This window comes from Urocitellus parryii, chromosome 5, assembly GCF_045843805.1.
Source record: "Urocitellus parryii isolate mUroPar1 chromosome 5, mUroPar1.hap1, whole genome shotgun sequence".
NCBI lineage: Eukaryota > Metazoa > Chordata > Mammalia > Rodentia > Sciuridae > Urocitellus > Urocitellus parryii.
Window position 1 is genome coordinate 133,235,994 of NC_135535.1, and position 22,464 is coordinate 133,258,457.

A 22,464-nucleotide genomic window follows, 5' to 3' on the forward strand; every position below is an offset into this window, starting at 1 on the left:
AGTTGGTTGCTTCTTAAAGCATAAAGGAGCTTTGGAGAAGAATTGTAATGGTAATGAGGCAAATATGTTCACTTTAAGGCAAACACATTTTACACTTCTTGAAGTTAAAGTAGAATAAATGAATAATTGTTTCAATATTTCTAAATTGAATACTAATTAGTATCACTTATCACTGTGAATATTAGTTCTTCATGGCTTTCCAGGCACAACCAGCTATAATGGTTTTCATGATGTTTTAAAGCATTGTATAAATTATCTAAAGTTTAATCTTCTTTATCAAAAATGTTGGATTAAAGTTTTTCAAAACATTAGAAAAATTGGAAACATAAGGAAAAGAGTTCCGAAAGTTTGAACAGAATTTTCTCATGCCACTAAGAAGCTTAACTTTAGGTGAAGAGACAAGACATACTTTCATCTTTACATATAGGTACTGCACAATTCTTTTTAACATAGCTGATACATAAGTAAACCATGCAATTTGGAATTCTTTAGAGATGCAGATGTGGGGCACATCAGGCAGGATGTGGGGACAATGGCATGAACCATAGTGGTCCAGACAAAGTAGGATGAACAATCATCATTAAAAAGGATCATAAGTTAGAGTTCAGAATTTATGAGTGCTTTTCTACAAGTTTTTCTTTTTAAGAGGATGATAGTAACTGATCCATCTTTGAATATCTAGCAACTAAAAAAAAAGCTCAATGAAGAGAGGAGTAAATAAGTTAAACATGAATATATTTTTATGGAAATAATTTTATCATAGGATACATCCCTTTACGTATGTGAAATCAAAGAAGATTAAAATCTTAGAGTCAAGGACAGCATAGTGAGCATTATCCTTTTCACACATATACAGCAAGGGAAATTATCTTTTCTCCCACATCAACTTTACTGAAAATAGAGAAATTTTGTGGTCAACTGTGAATGAGAAAATACAGATTCATTCACCCATTCACCCACCCATCCACCAATCCATCCATCCATCTGCTAGACTACTTCTTATTTCTCCAATGCTATATATAAATATATTAGTCACTGAGGCTATACAGAGGAAACATACAATCTTCAATGAGCATATACAGTCACCACATCAGAGCCTCAGTTATATCCTCAAACAAGAAGAAAAAAAATATTAGCCTTTGTTCATTTTACTTCATGTTACATCTTCTGGGAGAGAAGTTGAATAATGCAGCTTTGGGAACTTTAAGAAAGTGGTAGAGTGTAAGAGTTAAGTATTAAGTGCTTCAATTAGGTAAGTAGGTGTCCAACATGACTACTCAGAGACTCTAAGAGTCTATAGGAATCTGAGAACATGGCTATATAGTATGCTATTATAGGATTCTGCTATAGTAGTGAGAGCAAGGTTCAGTGTTTGTTTGTTTGTTTTTTGTACCAGGGAATTAATTCAGAGGCACTTGACCACTGAGCTATGTCCCCATACCTATTTTGTATTTTATTTAGAGACAGGGTCTCACTAAGTTGCTTAGAGCCTCGCTTTTGCTGAGGCTGGCTTTGAACTTACAATCCTCCTGCTTTGTTGAGGGCCACAGACAAGTCAAGATGGTGCCTGGCACTTTGCCAGGAGGAGTGGTTTGTGAAGCAATGCCAGCAAGTCATTAAGATGATGAGGATTCCTTAATGACTGACTGCTGTATCTAGATGATGTTAATTAAGTTAAGCTGTGTGTAATTAGTTAAGTATATATATACCTCTGCCGTCCCGTAATAAAACGGTTCCCACTGTATCAACCTTCACAAGTTGCTTGTCACCCCGCCCCCTCCCATTTATTTTGCCCAGCCAGACTGCGGCACTGCTTCAGTCTTCTGAATTGCTGGGATTATAGGCATGTGCCACCATGCCTCGTGTGGTTCAAATTTTTTAAAAAGACTAATTATACAGACTAAAATATTAGCTGGAGAATATTATCAAAATCTGATTAAAAACAAAAGATGGATTAACTTTGTTATGAAGTGAAATAAGATGATGATAATTTCTTAGGGAGATTAAATCAGTCTGTACTGTGCAGAATGAACTGGAATAAGAGTAAATACTTAGCTGGGTACAGTGGTAGATGCCTATAATCCCAGTGGTTTGGGAGACTGCGGCAGGAGGATTGCCAGTTCAAAGCCAGCCTCAGCAAAGGCGAGGTGGCTAAGCAACTCAGTGAGACCCTGTCTCTAAATAAAATATAAAATAGGGCTGGGGATGTGGCTCAGTGGTCGAGTGCCCCTGAGTTCAATCCCCAGTACCAAAAACAAAAACAAACAAACAAACAAACAAAAAACTTGATCTGGAAAGAGAGCCTCCTCCACATGCTAGGTTAAGGATATGGATAGATTGGAGATGATTAAATAATATGTTCCCAAAGAAATTGCGAGCAATCACATAACGATCACCTATTCTAACCAATTTCCCTTAGTTATAACTCAGAAAGGCCAATAAAATCATGAAATCATAAAAGAAAATCAATAGCAGAGAAACAGACTTTGCTGGAAAAAGGAATTATTCAGGTAACAGCAACAAAATATCAGAAACCTCTGAGAGAATCCCCAGAATTAGTATTCACAAAGAGATGTGAGAGAATGTTACATCTATAAAACAAGAATGTGCTACTTTCTGAAACATATTCTTTGCATTCCATCTGTTACAGGTTTGAACTCTTTGCTAAGATTGGGGCCCAATTCAGTCTTGTCTCTGTACAATAGATCTCCTCCCCTCTTAGCAGTTCAAGAACATCAGTTTTTGAATTACCTCCTCTTTTGTATCAATGTCATTTCCTCTGTTGGATCATTACTAGCAGCTTCCAAATATCATGCACAAATATCTACTAAAATTAAAAAATCTCTTGGCTCCACATTTTTCTCTTCTGTTCTCTTTGTTTCCTTTTTCTAGTATACATTAAATAGTTATTTAATAGTTGACTTTGCTCACTTTCTTATACTCATGTCTTCCCTTTCCTTCTTTGATCTACCAAAAAATGAACATCTCTTCCTACCAAAGCTGCTCTGGACAAGTTGGCCAGCGGGCTTCATGTTGTTAAATGCCCAATTTTCTTTTTGATCTAGTTGATTTCGATCTACAGCATTTTGAAACCTGCAGTCTCACTTTCTTTTTGGGAACAGCTTCTTCACATTGCTTTGCAGGTCTTACTGTATTCTTTCACTTGTTAATTCTGTACTTGCCTTGGCTTACTATTCATTTGATGGTTTATTTTCTAACTCCTTCCCATAGAGAGTAAGTCCTTTAGAGCAAAGATGCTATTCGTCCTATCCAGAAGAGTGGCTGGCACTTAGTGACTGCTCAAAACCCCCCATTTGTGGACTTTGTGGACTAAGTCATTGAGTAAAATAAGAAAGAGCATCTGTAAATTAAAGTATGAATTCAACAATACAATATTTTAATAGATTAAATGATAAAATTGATACACCTGCATATCAAGCTGCTGATGTGGTTCTGGGAGTCAAGAAAATCTCATAATAAGTAAAAGAAAATTGCAAAGAAATATCAAATAGATGGGAATTAAGAGACAAATAAAGGTTGTTGAAAAATATCTAAAATAAGAGTTCTGGGCCAAAATGACAGAAGCAATGGGAATATTAAAATATATTGGGAGGAATATTTCCTAAATTGATGAAGGGTGTGGCTGTTTAGATTGACAAATTTAGTGAAAATTAAGTTGTACTCAAAAGGAATAAAGCTATGCTTTTCTGTGTGATGAACTTTATGATTCCAAGAAGAAAGAAATTATCTTAAGACCATCCAGAGCCTTAAAAGCAAGTCAGTTATAGAAGACAGGTTATCAGTGTTGGGTAGAGCTTCTCATATGAAATACTGAGTCACAGGGGAGTTGAGTAACATCATCAAATTTATCAAGGAGAAAAATGAGCCTAAGGAGTTAAATATGCGTAATCATTCATTACAGTCTGTGCAAAGTATAAGCCCATCAAAACTCAAATAAATGAACAACCATGTGATGAAGTTGTTCATGGAGATGTAACCGGTTAAGTTAAATTCGGAAATCCTGGAGTAGGTGATTAAGTGATTTAATGACAACAGGAAGACAATGAAAAGAATAGAACTTCTATTAATAAGTTCACACTTGCCTTAACTTATTCATTACCCAGGAATTTCATAACTGCCCTTTCTATGTGCAGTGCATGCTGGGCACAAAGCATAGAATGGTGAGGGAGTTAGAAGCATGAGGATCCCAAGGAATTTACAGTTTGAAGTGGAGGTTTGTGGACTGGTTTCCCGAGGCTGCTGTCACTAACCTGGTGGCCTAAAGCAACAGGGATATTTTCTGTGCTGGGGGCCAGATATCAAAGTATGTTGGCAGGGCTGTGTTCTCCAGGAAGGCACTAGGGGAGAGTTCTTCCTTTCCCTTTCCTGCTTGGGGTGGCTCCAGGCCTTCCTCTGCTGTGGCTCTATTACTGCAATCTCTGCCTAGGTCTTCACAGGGGCTTCTCCTCTGTGTCTAGGTCCTCTTGTGCATTATATGAAGACACTTGGCATCCGATTTGGAATTCCCCTTTGTAATCCAGGATGATCTCATTCTGAGATCCTTAATTACATCTGCCAAGACACTTCTGGCCAAGTCAAGTCACATTTACAGTTTCCAGGGATTGGGATGTGCATATACTTTTTTTGGGGGGGTAGTGGTGGTACAATTCAACCACTAATCTATGTAGAAGTGAGTGGATACTCTTCAGTGTGGTTGGGTACATTAAGAGAATTACAGGATGAACAGAGACACATAGAAGATCCCAAATGTCTGAGGGTTCACTAAACCTTTTTAAATAAATTGTCAATTAAGACAAAACTTGAATGATTAAAACTTAGCCAGGCAAGGGTAGGGAGGTGGGCTGGGAGAGATTTCTGAGGCAGAAAGAATGATGAGTTCATAAGTGGAAGAGGTTTAATGTGACTTAAAAATGTGAGATGATGTGAAAGTGAAAATGAGACTATGGAGGTAAACAGGCCTGGACGGTGACTGTCCTTCAAAGCATCTTCCATATTGGAATGTTGAAGATCTGGAAGGAGAGTGTGAAGACACTGTGTGGGCTGCAGTGTGGAGAAGGGATTGGAAGAGGTCAGAGCTGGAGGGAAGAGGCCACTTAAGGCTGGTGCCGTGGCACACGCCTGTAATCCCAATGGCTTGGAAGGCTGAAGCAGGAGGATCATGAGTTCAAAGTCAGCCTCAGCCAAAGTGAAATGCTAAGCAACTCAGTGAGACCCTGTCTCTAAATAAAATACAAAATTTGGACTGGGGATATGGCTCAGTGGTTGAGTGCCCCTGAGTTCAAACCCTGGTCCCTCCTCCCCCACACAGAAAAGAGGCCGCTTAAAATGGTGTTGCTAACTTGAGGAGGAGATGGTTGGGGGTAAAGGGATCAAATTATTTTCATAACAACTATTAAATCAACTTAAGGGTGAAGCTAGATTCTAGATATCTAAATTTTTCAGCTGAACTATCTATAATTCTGACTGTGCCATAGGTCTATATGGACATCTAACAATGTGAATCCAAGAGTTGTTTTTAGTAAACCAATTTGGGGATGGTGCTGGGGCTTGAACCCAGGGCTTCCTGCATATAATACGTACAGTTTACCACTGAGCTACACTCCCATCCGTTAATTAACATTTTGAATTTCTAGAACAAGTCTCTTACATAAGAATTTATTTCATTTCATTTAGCTCTTGGAACTATAGATACACTTTAATTTGTATTGTTTCCAAATAATTTTGTTTTGTTTTGTTTTGTTTTCCATCTCAGAGCATTTGATGGATAGATACCACTTGTGACTCACTCTCTATTATATGTACCTGTTTAGTTCTCTTGGTTTCAAAAAGCACCACAATATCCTTGAATAAAGAGGTTAGGAATGCAGAGGTGTTATCAAAGTGGTAGTGGAATTCTGAGCAGAAAAACTTAAAGGCAGCAACATTGGGATATGGTAAATATGTCATGGTGAATATAAGCAGTTCCTCAAGGTCAACAGTAGTGTTCATCAGGAAATCCGTCTTCTTCTTCTCACTTGGGTGCCCACTGACCATGACAAGGAGTGTGCACAATGATGAATGTGCAGAGGAAAGATTTCCATGAGTCTCAAAGTGACCTGGCCAGCAACCTCAGGTGAAAACATTTACATATTTGCTAATAATTTCATTTAAAAAAAAAAAACTGGAGACACCATACTGGGCAGCAATTCATATGCATGATTCTTTATCAGTGTAGTGACTTAGTTATTGACATCTCTAGAGTAAATTGACCTTCCTAAAAATAGATTTATGTGAAATACAAAAATGAAATTTTATAATCAAGAGGCTACGTGTAAGCAACATGAAGATTCTTCATTTACTATCAGAAAATAAATTGTTTCAGTGCTCAGGGTTGGAAATTAAGGATTATAATATGTAAGATAACAAATATCAAAAATAGATTTATTTCCATTTTTAGTTGCTTATGATAGGCCGATATACAATTTAGTGTATGTTTTGCTTCTAGTCTAGATAGAATTTTAGCTATAAAGATGTAGTGCTTTACACAATTACAGACATATGTACAAAAAAATTTGCATGACGATCACACCAACTTTTCTACTAGTTAATTTCCTCTCTCTCTTGCCTTCTTAATGATTGCTCACAGTGTGGACCTTGTTTGAAATACTTTTCAGTTTGTTTAAAATTTATCATGCCTCAATCCAAACACTGTGGACATCTGAGAGAAAGCACTTTGTAAGTCCTAAGTGGACACAGATAATATTTATGATAAAAGTCTATGTTGATCACAGGGGAAAAGTACAGAATAATTGAATTAAATGAAAACTCAGTCCTCAGAAAAGAGTGAATTTTCATTATAAAACTAGAAACCAGGAGAAGCTGAAAAACACAAATATCATTTTAGACTCCATTTTTAGCTTTTAAAAATTAATTTTATATTTTTTATCAACAACTACCTGAAATGATAGTTAAATTCTCAAGGCTGGATTGTTTTTTCTGCACACAAAGTGGACAAAATTCTGAAATAGAGGGATAAGATATTTCCTTTCTTTGCTCAAAAAAACCTTAATATTAGGTTTCTGTTACATTTTGATGTTGGCCAACTCTTTCTGATTACTTTTAAATTGTAGCTTTTCTAGAATAATATGCAACTCAGCATCTTCTCTGTAGGACAGCAACTTTGCAGTGGTAACAGGACATACCACTATTAACGCTCTAAATTATAGCACCTTGGCCTTGTCAATACAAACACAGTATTCCAGTTAAAGAGAAATGCAAGGATGTTTAAAGTTTCTTCCAGTTGGAACATTCCAAGAACTTACAAAAAGCAAAATCCTTGTCTTTTATCTCATTGGTTTGTAGGATGCTGTTTGCAATCTTATGGTAAAATGAGCAATTTGTTTGCTTTGTTGGGTAAATGAACATGAGACAAGACATTGCACTTTATGTTATCATTTTACAACAAAATGAAGATAAAGGTACAGGGAATGGATGGGAAATTAAAGTTCCAACTATACCATGGAAAATACATCCTGTGGGAAATAATTACTATGCATATAAGAGCAAGGTTAGTTTTTGTTTGATGGTTTTTGCACTGAGGCTCCAACCTCTGCTCAGGCTAGGCAAGTATGCTACCACTGAGCTGTACCCTCAGCCCTTGTTTTTTTGATGTAGGCACTGATTGGCCACATTGGGTCAACCTCCCACCTCTCTATGCTTCTGTGGATGGGGTAAAAAGGGTATAAAGGCCCTCAAAGCTGAGCCTGCTTCTACTTTTCTTTTGCAACTACTTTGAAAATACATAGAGGGCTGGGCATGGTGGCACATGTCTGTAATCCCAGCCGCTTGGGAGGCTGAAGCAGGAGGATCACGAGTTCCAAGGCTTTCAACTTAGCAATGCACTAAACAACTTAGTAAGACCCTGTCTCTAAATAAAACAATTTTTAAAAAAGGGCTGGGGATGTGGCTCAGTAGTTAAGTGCCACTGAGTTCAATCCTTGGTGCCAAAAAAAAAAAAAGTAAAGAAAATATATGGAAGCAGAGAACAACTGGCCGGTTTGCCAATGTTCTTCCTGAAGTAGTGAATACTTCAATGTGTTTTGTCACCTCCTTGACATCAAGCTTCAATAAGCCTGGCTATGTTTTTAAGAAAACAAATGCTGAACTCTCAGATTGTATTTACTTATTGGAGATATTGGATATGAATTTTTATAATTAATATTTTTGTGACATAGTTTTTTTTAAATTCTTAGTACCCCCACTATACTACACTTCATTATTCTCTTAAAAAGTTTAACTCATTCAGAAGAGCACAGATAAATTCTATGAGATAAATTACCATTTGAAGTAAATGTTAGATAATAATGTTGAAATCCAGGGCTGTTGTCCAGCACACTGGGTTGCAGCACTGACCTTCCCACTCAATGTTTGTCCCCAGCAACAGAAGGACATGATCATGGATTGCTATCCCTGGAACACATTGTTATGCATCAGGTCAAATTGCTCACAGAGTCTGTGAGTGCCCATGTTCTATTCTTATCCTTAAGAAAAAAATTCTTCATTTATACCAGCATAAAAATTGAAATTTTACCTTTTATCAGATATTGATAAAGTGCATTTCTTGTCTGTTCCAATTGTACTTAATTATCTTTGGGTGTCTCTTCCAAGTGACTCTAAAGCAGAAAGTTTCCTTATGTATCAGGCCAATATGTTAATGGAATATGCAACATCATAATTAGGGCTGCAATTTTCACAAACAAGGAATTAGTCTCTTGGCTTTTTATTTCTCATGCTTTCAGTCCATTGTACTGTTAAATCACCTTTTCGTAATTGTCCATAATTATAAAAATAATTAATTAACAATGTTCCATACATGGCTCCAATGTCATTGATGACAGTATTGAAAGTTAGTATGGTTCACTCACTCAAAGCATCATCATTTTTGTCGTTGAACTATTTTGCTAGAGCATCTCTTGACACTGTTTTAATCAGGAGCATATCTTCCTGATCTTCATTTCACTTTTCTGCTTACTGATAAATACCCTGGGGGGGGGGGGCAAATTATCATGGCTGTAAAGACAGCATTTGACAGTACTCATTAGTATGCTGAAATCTAGAGAAAAAAAAAGTTTAAATAAAAGGATCCCTCAAATCACCAAGTTAAAAGTCTAAATTTGAAAAGGGAAAGTTGTTTTGCCTAAGTTAAGGTATTGCATGTGAAGTACCACTATTGTTTTCATAAAACCATGAGATAGTTTGCTCTATAGTACTTAAAAGTGCCTATATACATAATGACTTTTGCAAAGTGTTTGCTTATTTTATTTCTTCCTAAGATTTAAGTCTGTGTGTTAAAAAATGAATCTGAATCTCTCAAGTATTATCAAAATAGCACCACAAATTTGCTTCTCTGGATTCCCACATATACAAAATCTAAAGTGAATCCTTCAAAGTTCAGCTTGGGTACCCCTTGAAGGAAGCCTTTTCTCACCTCCCCTTTAGGGGACCTGTTCCTAACTGTGTCTCCAGAAATCTCAATACTTTCTACCTTGAATTATATTGAACCATGATAATACTAATACTGGTGTTTCATACTGGTATTTCAAAACCTAATATTACATAATATTCTAATATTTATTACTATGATTACCAAGAGTAGTTTAGCTTAATATTCAAGTGAGTTACCTGTGTGTGATATTGCTTTTACTAATGAGTAAGCTCTAGGTCAGGATGCACATATGATACTTATTAAAATGTTGCACCACACCTAACAAAGTGCATGGGGGAAAAAAGGTACTTAAGAAATACTTTCTTAGTTAATGAATGCATACTGTAGACTGTACTGTGTAATGTTAAAATTAGATAGCAAAGGTGTCCATATGGGCTGACTTATTTCCTAAATTTCTCTCATATTTTGTCAGTCGGCCCCCAGAATTATTCCTGACAGTTCAGTTTACTCTCACATTTATAACTAGAATAATTTACTAAAACAAAAATTATCACTTCTACTAATAACAGAAAAAAACATATGGTGTTTACTATATGCCAGGCATTGTTTGAATTATAAATATTTCTGAATGCATTTGATCTCTTTAACAACAGAGAGAGAAATCCCATCATGCATATGAAAAAACTGAGACACAGAAAGATTAAGTAAGTTACAAGTCCCAAAATTATAAATGAGTGAAGCAGGCAGTTTGGTATCAGAGCCCACTGGTTTAATCACTGGGTTCTCCACACAGCTCTCTAAGGCAAGGAAGCTGTGGAAGCTTACCCTGAGCCATGCAGCCCTCCAGAAATTTCCAGCTGCACAAGATATGTGCTGGCTGGTTCTATATGCTGTCAATATATATTCCACTAGAATTTAACTTATAATCAGAGATAATAACTTTGCTTTATTCAGTTATGGGACTGTCAGATCCTCATCTCAAACCTTGGTTGAAAAATTTAGATTATTCTACTTCTGGACTTCGTAGATGTCGAATCACATTTTCTGTCGTATTTAATGTTCACAACAACCCTGTGAAGTACAGATCATTGTTTCCATTTTCCAGAGACATGTGCAGCTCACATAGGCTAAACAACATCCCCCAGTTTGGGTTGGACTCTTTCCCTTCATCACAGTTAACTTTCTTGGCAAGAAAATCCAGTTCAGACCAAGCTATTCATTTTCTAGACCAAATAGTGACGCTATTTCAACATTTTTTAAAACCTCTGGGTTAATTTTTAATGTACATAAAAAGAAGAAAACCCTTTTGAAGTTTCATTGGCTCAAGAAAAAGAGTCCAAAAATTGAAGAACTTCATTAATCACTAGTTTTATTCCTAGACCAGGGTAGAAATAGAACTGAAAAAAAAAAAAAAAAAGAGTAGAAGTGTGTTTTCTTATTTGCTTATAGTTCCTTTGAAAACTGTGAGGTTATCTCTAAAATAGCACTATAATTTTCTTTACAGTTAGAAAATTATCTGTGGAATAGAGATCTTGTTGGCAGCAAAGGATAAGTATGTTATTTCTGAGAACATGAGCCAGAATACGAACAGATCCTGTTGGCACCATTGTGTCTGGTACCCAGATAACCGGGGCAGGGCTCTGTTATGTAAGTTATTCCAACTTTTGTGGATATTGGCATTTCTTAGACGGAGGCAGCCAAAAGCTATGGCAGTTTCATTGGTATTAAAAGATTAATAAATTGGTCTTGGTTTATAGTAACAGAAATCCACGAGGAAGAAACTAAATTAGTTTCATTATTATGATAGACTGTAATGTGCAGCTGGCTCAGAAATAACCATTCATTATGTAAAGTAACATCATGAAAGTGTTTTAATTTTTGCTCCAATAAATGCTCATGTTAAGTTAATATGAACTTATTAATGACCTTGTTAATAGCTAATGTAAATTTGCAATTTTGGTCCAAGTCACTAATTGGATCAGAGGCTCATCACACATCATAACTACTTTTTAAAAAATAATATCTGGAACAGGAAATATTCAGATATAATTACTTTCATCCAGTATACATACACACACATTAGTATACACACACACATACACACACACACAGAAAGATTAAGATACAAAAATATGAATACACACACATACGTGTATGTATGTGTGTGTGTATTCATATTTTTGCCTTCAAGGTATCTGGTAGGAAATCTCCCTATTTTATGTAGTATTCTTGATAGAAATTAAGAAATTTACTATTATCTGACACATTTTAAAAAATAAACAACAACAACAACAACAAAAACAACAACAAATAACCCAATCAACAAATGGGCCAAGGACCTGAACAGACACTTCTCAGAAGAGAATATACAATTAATCAATAAATATATGAAAAAATGATCATCATCTCTAGCAATTAGAGAAATGCAAATCAAAACTACTCTAAGATATCATCTCACTCCAGTCAGAATGGCAGCCATTATGAAAACAAACAACAATAAGTGTTGGCAAGGATGTAGGGAAAAAGGCACACTCATACATTGCTGGTGGGACTGAAAATTGGGGCAGCCAATATGGAAAGCAGTATGGAGATTCCTTGGAAATCTGGGAATGGAACCACCATTTGACCCAGCTATCCCTCTCCTCAGTTTATACCCGAAAGACTTAAAAACAGCATACTACAGGGACACAGCCACATCAATGTTTCTTTTGATCTCTTACTCCTGTCACTTCTTCTCCATTCCATCCCTAACTTCCTCAAAGTGATATTAACCAGAAAAACTACAGAATTTCTGAACGAGTGCCCTTCTAACATTTTTGATTATGCACTTCCCTCAGTAAGCATGCATATTTCACTTATTTAAAACTATAGTGCATACACATTTGTGCTAATATATCATATGTGTTATAAAACATACAAGTTTAAAGGACAAAATAAATGCTAACAGATATTCTAATATTTTTCTTCTCTGTACCTAACATTGCTCACTCCTTTCTGGAGACAAACTGACCATAACCTAAATATTTTTTTACTCACAGATTGCCATATAATTAATTAGTTGTTCTGTGGCAAAGAGTGGTAATAATTTTAAACTTGAGGGTTGACTTAGAGATCCAGATGTTACATGGTTCCTTTCCCCCCTCTTCTTGTCTCATCCGGTTTAGCATGGAACTTGGAGAACAAAAAGTAGATTATGGTATGAAGTGTGGGATATCTAGTCAATGATTTTGGATGCATGACTTAATTTCTTTGGAATCTTTATAATGTTAGGCTCTTGATATTTGGTATTGTTTTCTGAAAAATAAATGTTTTACCATGGTAAGGTCATTCATTCATTCAAGAATTTATGGAAAGGTCCTACATATTGAGCTGGACACTACAGAAAGGAGACTGAATAACTGTCCTTGGGGAGCTTGCATTTTAATTAGCAATAGTGGAATAAAATGAATTCCAACAAATTTGTTGTTAATTATACATTGGAATTAAAAATGGAATAGATATATTGTATAAGGAAAAAATCCTCCATGAATATATAGAGAAAAAAATCAACTAATTTGATTGAGGAAATTGGGGAAAGTTGTGTTCCCCCCAAAGAGAAAACATTTGAGGATCTTGAAATGTTAGTTTATCAGGGTTCCATCTTCTGTATAATAGAGACACAGCCAATGAAAACCAGTTCTAGACATCAGAGAACCTGATGTAAAATGACAGCAATTATTTACCTTTGTCTTCTTATTAAACTTCTGCTGGAGATCACTAAATCACTGTGTTGCAACAGATTTGATTTCAGTCTGCTCAACATCCATATTTTGTCTAAGACTGCTACACTGTTTTTCTTGGGTGTTGGGGGTGGTCCCAGGGATTGAACTCAGGGACACTCAACCATTGAGCCACATCTACAGCCTTATTTTGTATTTTATTTAGAGACAAGCTGTCACTGAGTTGCTTAGTGCCTTGCTAATTTGCTGAGGCTGGCTTTGAACTCCTGATCTGATTCTCCTGCCTCTGCCTCCTGAGCTGTTGGGATTACAGGTGTGCACTGCAGCGCCCAGCTGAAGAATGATATACATTTTCCCCTTGCAATTGACCAATGCTTCTTTTAGTATACTATTTTAGCCTGCCCATCTCTCTCTCTCTCTCTCTCTCTCTCTCTCTCTCTCTCTCTCTCTCTTCCTGTTTTCCTTCTCCTCTTTCTGTCTCCCTCTCTCTCTTTCATTCTCACTAGACTTCTTTGAGTCCCAGCCTTTCATGTTAGTCAAACAGAAGCCTCATTTGATATTCCAGGGGGATTTAAGCAACTATATGCTTCACAACATAAACACCTTGACTGTCTAACTGATGGTAGTGTAGCATGCACATAGAACAGAGCCTGGGATATTGAAAATGAACAATATCTATTATTGACTGATCACTAGGCACTATATCTTGTGTTTTTCTTCATAAAATAACCATTGTTGCATTTCTAATTAGTTTTACTAGAATTATATTTGAGATGAGGCAAAATATCTGAGTCCCAAGTGTATGCAAATATGTTTTTGGCTTTCTAGTTGTTTACAAAGCAAAAACCAGTTTCTGTGGCATGAAGTCATTTGACAATTTTTTGTGGCCTAAAGAGCATACATCATGTTGCTTACAAAGCCACTAGCTTCACCTGGGACACAGCTCAGCTAAAAATATGTGGGTGAAGTGTCATCATAGGAACATGTCCCTGTCTATGCCCAGTTATCTACCTAGTAACAATTTTGATTCATTATATCAAAACTTTAACCTAGTAAAATAGAACTGAAAAGCAAGAGGATTTAAGAAAGGCAATCTGCTCAACAGACCTGTCTTGAAAGCTTCAAAAGACCTGTCTAAAAGTGACCTTAGCATGAGTTCATACTATTATGAATTCACCTAGAAAGCTATATGTCCTGCATGCCATTCATTCCTTCTTTTTCGGCTGATATAACTTATTCACAGACTACCATCCTTCTCCTAGTCCTTGCTTTTATTCAACATATCTCGTGACATTACTTTGTACCATGGCTGAGCTATCTTTTTTGGTTTTTATTTCTTGGGCAAAATTTCCTTCTCTTTTATATTCTTCCAGCCAGCCAATAGTTTGACTTATTCCATATTTTGGGTATTGTTTTACTATCTTTTATATCACTTAAGGGTCAATATCAACCTTTCCTTGGGACAAAGGTCCCATAGAGGCATTCAGGAGTCAAAGAGAATGCCGTTTCAAGAATGGGTGTGCTTTAACCAAATATAGGCATATCTTTAAAGATAGGGTAAGAAGAAAATATGTGAGTTTTATTTGTCTTGGTTAATTAACATCTTGCATTTTCCAGCAACTTAACATAAAATATGTACACTGCAGTATTTTGCTCCTAGATGGTTATCCTATAAGAAATAGTGTAGCATTCAGTCAATGTCACTTTAATATGTAAAATAGATTCCTAACACAGAAAGATATATTGCAGTGTGAAATTAAAGTATCAAGTATTTCAAGTACCAAGTATTTACAAAGAATATAACAGAACATATACTGTAACCTATTTATTTCTTTCATAACATGACAGGGTACATTAGTATATATGTATGTTAAGGGTTTTTTCCTCAATATGTTTGTGAGTTATCCCTTAACATAAATATTCTTATTTTATGATAATAGAGTTTTAGCAGACACATTCTCTCTCACAAGGCAGACTTCAATTCTAAGCCCTCTTGTTGCTAGGTATAGCCAAATAATTCAGTTCTAGTTCATGCAATCTGAGAGATAAAGAAGTGTGCATCTCCCTGTATCCCCTACCACACTGGCCTAAATATGACTGAAGTCTCAAGACAGGAGTGAGTTTGGATCAAAGGGGTTGGAGTTTTGAAAATACAGAGCCTACATATTGGTCCAGAACTGCTTATAGCTAAGTACTATGTGTATGTGAGAAAACCAGGTTGTTTGAGCTACTGTTATGCTAGCTTTGAATGATAGTAGTCAAGTCTACAGATTCACTAATAGTAGGGTAATAAAATAAGATCATAAAATTAGTCTAGATTTTTATTGGAATGTAGAATTCAGTGTCTTTTCAAAGTTCATATTTTTGCAAAATCTTTTCAAGTTTATTTTTTCTTTGTAATATGGTTTATTCCTTGTCTTAGGTGAGCAAATAAAACATTTTATAAGTTTATATAATTATTCAAAAATTTGGAGAATATTTAAATAGCCCTTACAGAAGACTGAATTTTGGACTCTCTTTAATTTGTGAACCACCATCAATGACAAATACACTAGTTCTTAAAAAAAAAAAAAAAAAAAAACTAACCTCAAGTCTTTCCCTTCGTATTTTCCATCTTCACATCTCTTTTGGTTTAAAGAGACCACTTCTTAGACTGTCTCCCTCCTCCAGACATCTTTGGAATCTGTTTCTGAGAATTGCTTTTAACCAGCTGTCTCACCCCAGGGATTCAGCCAAGGCCCTATGACCACTCATCATCTGCCCGACCTCAGCGCTCATTCTCTAATGTCTGCTTTTAGCCCATTTGTTTTCCTTTGCTTTTAGTAGCTTCAGTTTTATGACCCATTTCATCATCTTTAAGGAAATTATTAGCTCAAAAGGTCAATCCTTAGATATACTACAGATGCAGTTTTCTACAATTGAGACTTCTAATATGTAAGTGTGTGTGTGTGTGTGTGTGTGTGTGTGTCTGTGTGTGTGTGTGTGTGTGTGTGTGTGTGTGTGTGTATCCTGGATGGTCAAAAATATTATTGGACATCAAGAAAAAAATAAGTTGTGCAAAACAATGAATGCCTGTCAAGATATATGGATTTCAAGGAATGATAACGTCTATCTAAAGCCCAATGATTTCTCTAGAGAACTATTTTAATACATTCTGGGTGATTGCTTTTATAAGCTCTCCTATAGTTTTTTTTGGTTTGGATTTTTTCTTCAAGTCTTAGAATCTTGATCATATCCTGTTATGGTTTGGATGTGAGATGTCCCTCAAAAGTTCCTGTTATTGCAGGAGTATTCAGAAATGAAATAATTAGATTAGGAGAGCTGTGTCCTAATCAGTTCATCCTAGTTTGCATGGATGGGGTGTGGCTTGAGCGGGCGGGTCACTGGAGGTGTGCCCTGGAAGGGTGCATCTTCTTACTTCCTGATGCCTCCAGGAGCTGAGCAGATTTTCCTCAATGGGTCCTTCCCCCGTGGGCTCAGAGCAATGGAGCTGGCCATCTTTGGGCGGAGAACTTTGAAATCAAGAGCCCCAAATAAGCTTTCCTTCCTCTAAATTGTTCTTGTTCTTATCAGGTATTTTGGTCAGCGCAATGGAAAGCTGACTAAAATTCACCCTGATAAATCCACATTCAGAAATACAGTGAAGAATTTGATTCACTCACATGACCATCAGATAATGAGTTGATTCAAGTTCTCTGACTAAAACTATATCACTTTATGCTATAAATCACTTTTCCAAGCCTTCATTTTATAATTTTTGCTATAGCTGACAAAGTAAATACATGTATACATTCATACACACTCTATCACTTTTTATAAAAATTACGTAGGGTAAAAAGTGAGAATGTCTGCAATAGCGTTCCATACAATAGACGAATAACAAGTTGTTTATTGATGGAAATGTAGGCTACTCTCTTTTGTTTTCAGGAACATGCAATACAACGATGAATGTATTATTTTATGAATACGTTGTTATTTCTTTAGTAAGATTTGAAAATGGCGAATTGCCAATTTAAAGGTATTTTTACACTCATTCAAAATGAATAAAACAAAAATTCTTATGCATTTTTTGTTCTAAGGACTTCTTCCATAACCGTATTTTTCTAGAGTAAATTTTGAATCTGAATTTTTACATTTAATCTGTTCATTACAAGCTCACCCCCAAATGGTTGTAGAGTCATAGTAAATATTCCACCAGATAATGTCACAAAGCTGTAGAATAACAAAATGCTTAATATAGATTATTTAAGTTAGAACTTGTAAATGAGATATGATTGCAGCTCTCAAAATACAATGAAGCTATAGGGACACGTCCAAGAGTAAATCCTTTTCAGCATTCTTAGTATTGATATAAATGTCCAAATGGTGAGCACATGTTTAGGGAATGTTTAATGTTTATGTCAGCAGTTGGGCAGGATTTGTCTTATTTTAGGGGGGCTATGTCATAGGTCAGCTGAGACTTTCTTATGTCATTATTGCATTCCCTCCAACAGAATTGATAGGATATATGGAAATTTCTGAAAAAGTGGCCCGAGCATTCCAATCATAACAACTTTATGGAACATTAACATTTTAATACAATTTATGTAAGGAAGGGAGAGATGGCCAGCAGCACAGAATACTCTGTTGGCACATGGTTCGAACACACCTATTTTTGCTGTAAAGTCTTTGCTTTCAATTAAACGAGCTCATGACATATTACTGATCTAGTTTGTTAGCTAAACCACAGTTTATGGAAACCAGATTTTTAACCACAGAGACAGTTGGGGAATTTTTTTTTTCTTCATTGTAGGTAGATAGCCCCCATTAAAAAGAACTAAGAACATTAGTTTTGTGTTTGGTAGAATTGCAACTATAGATTAAGATTATATCAATAGAAGGGTAAGAAAGCATATTTTAAGATTAAGATTATATCAATAGAAGGGTAAGAAAGCATATTTTAATTATTATACAAAGTGTCTGATCTGCAGGGTCTCAATGCCAGTTGGTAGGTGGGATGTATAGGAGAAGTTGTATTTGGACTTCTATTGGGAATGGACAACCCCACACTGTCTAAAGAATATTGGAGAAATCCTGAAGTTTTGGCTAAGAGTTCACTAAACAACAAATCAATGTAGTGATACCTCAGTGTTTGCTTCTGTCACTTGGAAGCTTCCTAAGGGATCTAGGCATTGGCTTTTTTGATGTTTTAAAATCGTGGCAAGAAATAGAAATCATGATGCATCTATTGCTGGTGAATATGCCAGGGTAGCATTTATCCAGTGTCAGACATTGGGTGGGAGGAGAGATTGTTTGTTGCCTTTGAACACGTAAAGTGGTGACTTATACCACTCTTACTATGATAAAATATACTTTTGAAGGGAAAAAGAAAGAGGTCTAAATAAAGGATCCTACATTTAAAAAAAAATCACAACTTCCTTTTTACTCCTTAAGGCCTTCAACTGCATAATTAGGAGCTAGGTGATAACTATTCAGTTCCAACTAGAGAAAAGATGTCAAATTATATCTTCAACACAATTTCAAAATAAAATGTCCAAGAGCCATCATAAATATGATTAATGAAATTGAAAGATAATTGTATTTTAATTTGTACATATTTTGATGGTTTCACCAAGTGGGTAGTCTTTAAGTTAAACAGCTGCATTATAGGGCAAAGGAAATGCCTACAAAGCTTTTTAATAAAGCAAAATAACAAGTGATAAAAATGGGGATATTTAAAAAATTTCAAAAGCCAGATACTCTGTGCATGTGTCTTACCTTTCTCTTGTGAAGTCTGACTTGGCTCTCTGTGGACTCCTGGGTGGTCAGAGAGTCCCTCACATGTAAACACTGCATGCCATCTTCCATGTTGACCTTTGGAGCACTTTTGTTTTGATGTTCTGAGAAACCGCTCTTCTCCAGGTTGATTTCAGCTGACATTCCACTGGGGCAGGAAGGAGGCTGCAGAATGCAGCTTCCAAAATCTGCTTTTAATAATGGCAGTCCTAGGTCTGGGCAAGGAGTAGCCAAGAACTCATCCTGTCTGACATTGAGGGTATTTCTTTCAGGTTCATCTTTAGTGAAGTCAGGTTTCCTTCGTTGCTGGGCAATTACGGCAGAATTCAGCAATTGCTTCTCAGGCACAATATCTTTCACATTCAAAGAATCAAGCATAATGACGTTGGGTACATCCTTTGTTTCATTTAAGCTTATATCACTACAAAGCTCCAGGCTTCTTACAGTATCAGCAACTTTATTTTCCCCGAAATCTTCTACCAAATCAGCTTCCCCAGCCATTCCCCATGAGTTATAAGAATCTTGGTTACTTTCCATGATAGGCAGTGCCTTTACTAAGGAGCCTGCTCCTTCGACATTATGTTGGTCTGATATTTTATGCCCTTGGGTAGTTAAACTCTGTTTATCATCCACAAGGTATAGATCAGAATCGGTATCCTCATCAGAAACATGCACAAGTGTTTCTGTGCTGGCTTCCAGAGAAAGAAACTGATCTTCACCTTCATGACTGTCATTTTCAATCACCTCCTTTGAAATGTGACCCATTGGTCTCCCAGGAAAATCTCTCAGCTCTGATCCGTGACAGCAGTCTGGGAGTGAAACACACTTCTCTTTGCAGTCCACATTGAGGGTTGCATCTTTTTCCATACTTGCCAGCAAGCTGTCGGCTACGAGTCCATGATGACATACTCTGTTGCAATCATCAGAACTAAAAGGCTGTCCCACCCGTTGGGTCACATATTCTTCCCAGCTTCTCTTTCTGATAGCTGCAGACATGTCATCGTCGTTTAACAACAGACAGAGAGATGCATTCCATATGAGGCTCAAGGAGATGGAACTCGATGAAAGATTATTTCAAATTCATGGATCAAAGAACAGAGTGAAGTTTGTCATTTTGCCACCTATTAAAAAATTTAAAAAAAAACAAGCAGTTACAGATACATTTCTAGTGTCAAAATCTATCTTGGGTAAAAAAAAAAAAAAAAAAAAAAAAGCACTAATCTGTGTTATGAAGACAGAAGTAAGAAATCTTTTAAGGTTTATTTCTTTAAGCAGCAGCCTAATAATAGAAGAAAATTTTATATCTCTGGTCAAGAATTATCAGCAATAATTTTAAAAGCAGTGGAGCTGGTCCATTAATGAATAATGATATAAATTACCAAACACTTAAAACTCCATTAAGAAAATATTTGGATTGAAATACTTGAGAAAAATCACCAGAAGAAAACTCATTGCTCTAGCTCATGTGCTCCTTTAATTCATTTTTGTGAACACAAGTTGTTAAAGAAATTCATTTGTTGTTTGGTTTAAATTGCAGCAAAAGCTATTGGGGAACTAGCCATGCAAAACTTGAGTTGTAGAGACAGCATGTGTAATGTACTAGTGTGTGAAAGAATTAATACCGACCCCAAATGGCCAGGATGTATTTACTCCAGGGAATGACTAAGAAATATAGAATAATCCAGTTTGGCTCATATTAACACACAGTTCATGGGTAAGAAATCACAACATATACAATTTATAGCATTTTAGGACATATACATCTGTTCATGCATCCTATTACTGCTAACACTAGCTAGAAAGCTAGTAATACTGAAGCTTAAATAAATTGAATAAATTGTCCAAAGTATACACCTAGGAAGTAAGTCCATATTCAAATTAAGTACTGGTTCTAAGGCCCAGGCTCAGATAGCCAGTAAAATTCATTGTCTCCATGTAGTTTGGAGAATCTACTTCATCCCTTCTCCTTATGTATCTTTAGTATGTATAAACTTTCCATACCTCTCAGGAATTCAAGTGAACCAGAAAGGAGATATGAATATGATAAAAGAATTAAGACTAATCTTAAGAAACTTGAATCTCATTCTCTTTGGGTATCTAAGGAGTTTGGCTTGTGTACTTCAGTTAGAATTTGGCCACAAAAATTTAAATGAACAAGAAAATCATGTGTAAGATAAGTTCAGAATAAAAACACTTTCCAGGTATGTTGCCTTGAATTATTCAAATCCTTTTGAATCCTTTTGAATGAGGAAGTAAACACAACCTTATAAATTGAGCAACCCAAATATTATTCCACAATGAAACCAAATAACTGGACTGTAAATGAAAAATCCCAAAGAGCAGACACTTAGCTTTTATTTTGCACAAGAACTGTCAGCACATAACATGGATTGGCTTATTGATTTCACAAGATTAACTGCTGTGCTAGTTTGGGGACATTTCAGTGTATTGAAATGGATTCTGACTCCCCATCAAAAATCTCAAGTTATTCTGACCCAGCAGATGCCCCAAAGGCAAATATTCCCATGTTATAAAGACTGGTGAAGTTAAGGAATGTACTAGAATGTTGGTACCCTAGCTTGACCAAATATCTTTTTGGATACTATTTAATTCCACTAAACATCTGTGGCCATCTTTGAAAATGGCCAGCATTCACATTTTCCATGTTGGCATTCATTTTGCACTCAAAAGAAAATATAAAGTCTCCGAATTCCATGCATAAGTCATTATAGTGTGGGAGGCTACAGAAAGTGGAAAAAACGCATAGATGGAAGCCAGAAAATTTCTGCTTTCATGGGCAAATTTGGGTTGTAATAGGGCGGTTCTGTTTTAGATGCTTTCTTTTCTTTATTTTTATCCAGTGTAGAAAGAGCAGGCCAACTTAAGAAATGCCAAGTGGTATTACTGTGTCATTCCTAAGCCACATTTACATTTAAGTTGAGCCTGAATTCTGGTTTGATTTCTTTTACAAACGAGAAATATAATTTTACATTGAGAAAAGAAATCACCACAATTTTGCCCTTAAAAATCTTAAAATAATTGCTAACATAATGCACTCAAGTTTGATAAGTGGTATTTCTATCACATCAAAGTAAGATATAATAACAAGTTCTAAAAGACTCTAACTACAGAGATAGAGATTGTAACTTAGATAGATTCAACACAGTTTTAATCCTGATCTCATTTCCAACTTAGGTTCTTTGGAAAATTCCCCATCATTCTTATGAATGTATACCTTTTTAATTTTAAGGCAAAAATTTTTCATAATTATGATTATGTTTGTCATCTTTATATTTCCTTATCTTGTGATTGTTTCATCTCTACAACTTCTCCTGTTCAGATTTCCTATTTAAATGTTGATTTTAAAGTTCATTTAAATCGACTTCTGTGGTTTAAAGCCTGAAAAAAGTACAAGTACATAGAAAAGTGAGATTATTTGCAATTGTATCTGAGCATACTGGTGTCATTTTCTAAATATCTGAATTAACTAAAATCTGTCTTGTAAGAGAGAGAAGTCAGTAAAAA

At 35.8% G+C, this 22,464-nt stretch overlaps 1 protein-coding gene across 1 annotated transcript in view; it reads right to left on the reverse strand.

Moving 5' to 3' along the window:
* Positions 1-19,935, reverse strand: part of LOC144255054 (rho GTPase-activating protein 7-like) — a 238,208-nt gene extending 218,273 nt beyond the window's left edge. Inside the window, exon 1 of the mRNA XM_077799093.1 lies at positions 18,922-19,935. Within this exon, the coding sequence (XP_077655219.1) occupies positions 18,922-19,935 (1,014 nt within the window). The remainder of the gene's footprint in view (positions 1-18,921) is intronic.
* Between the last annotated feature and the right edge of the window lie 2,529 nt (positions 19,936-22,464).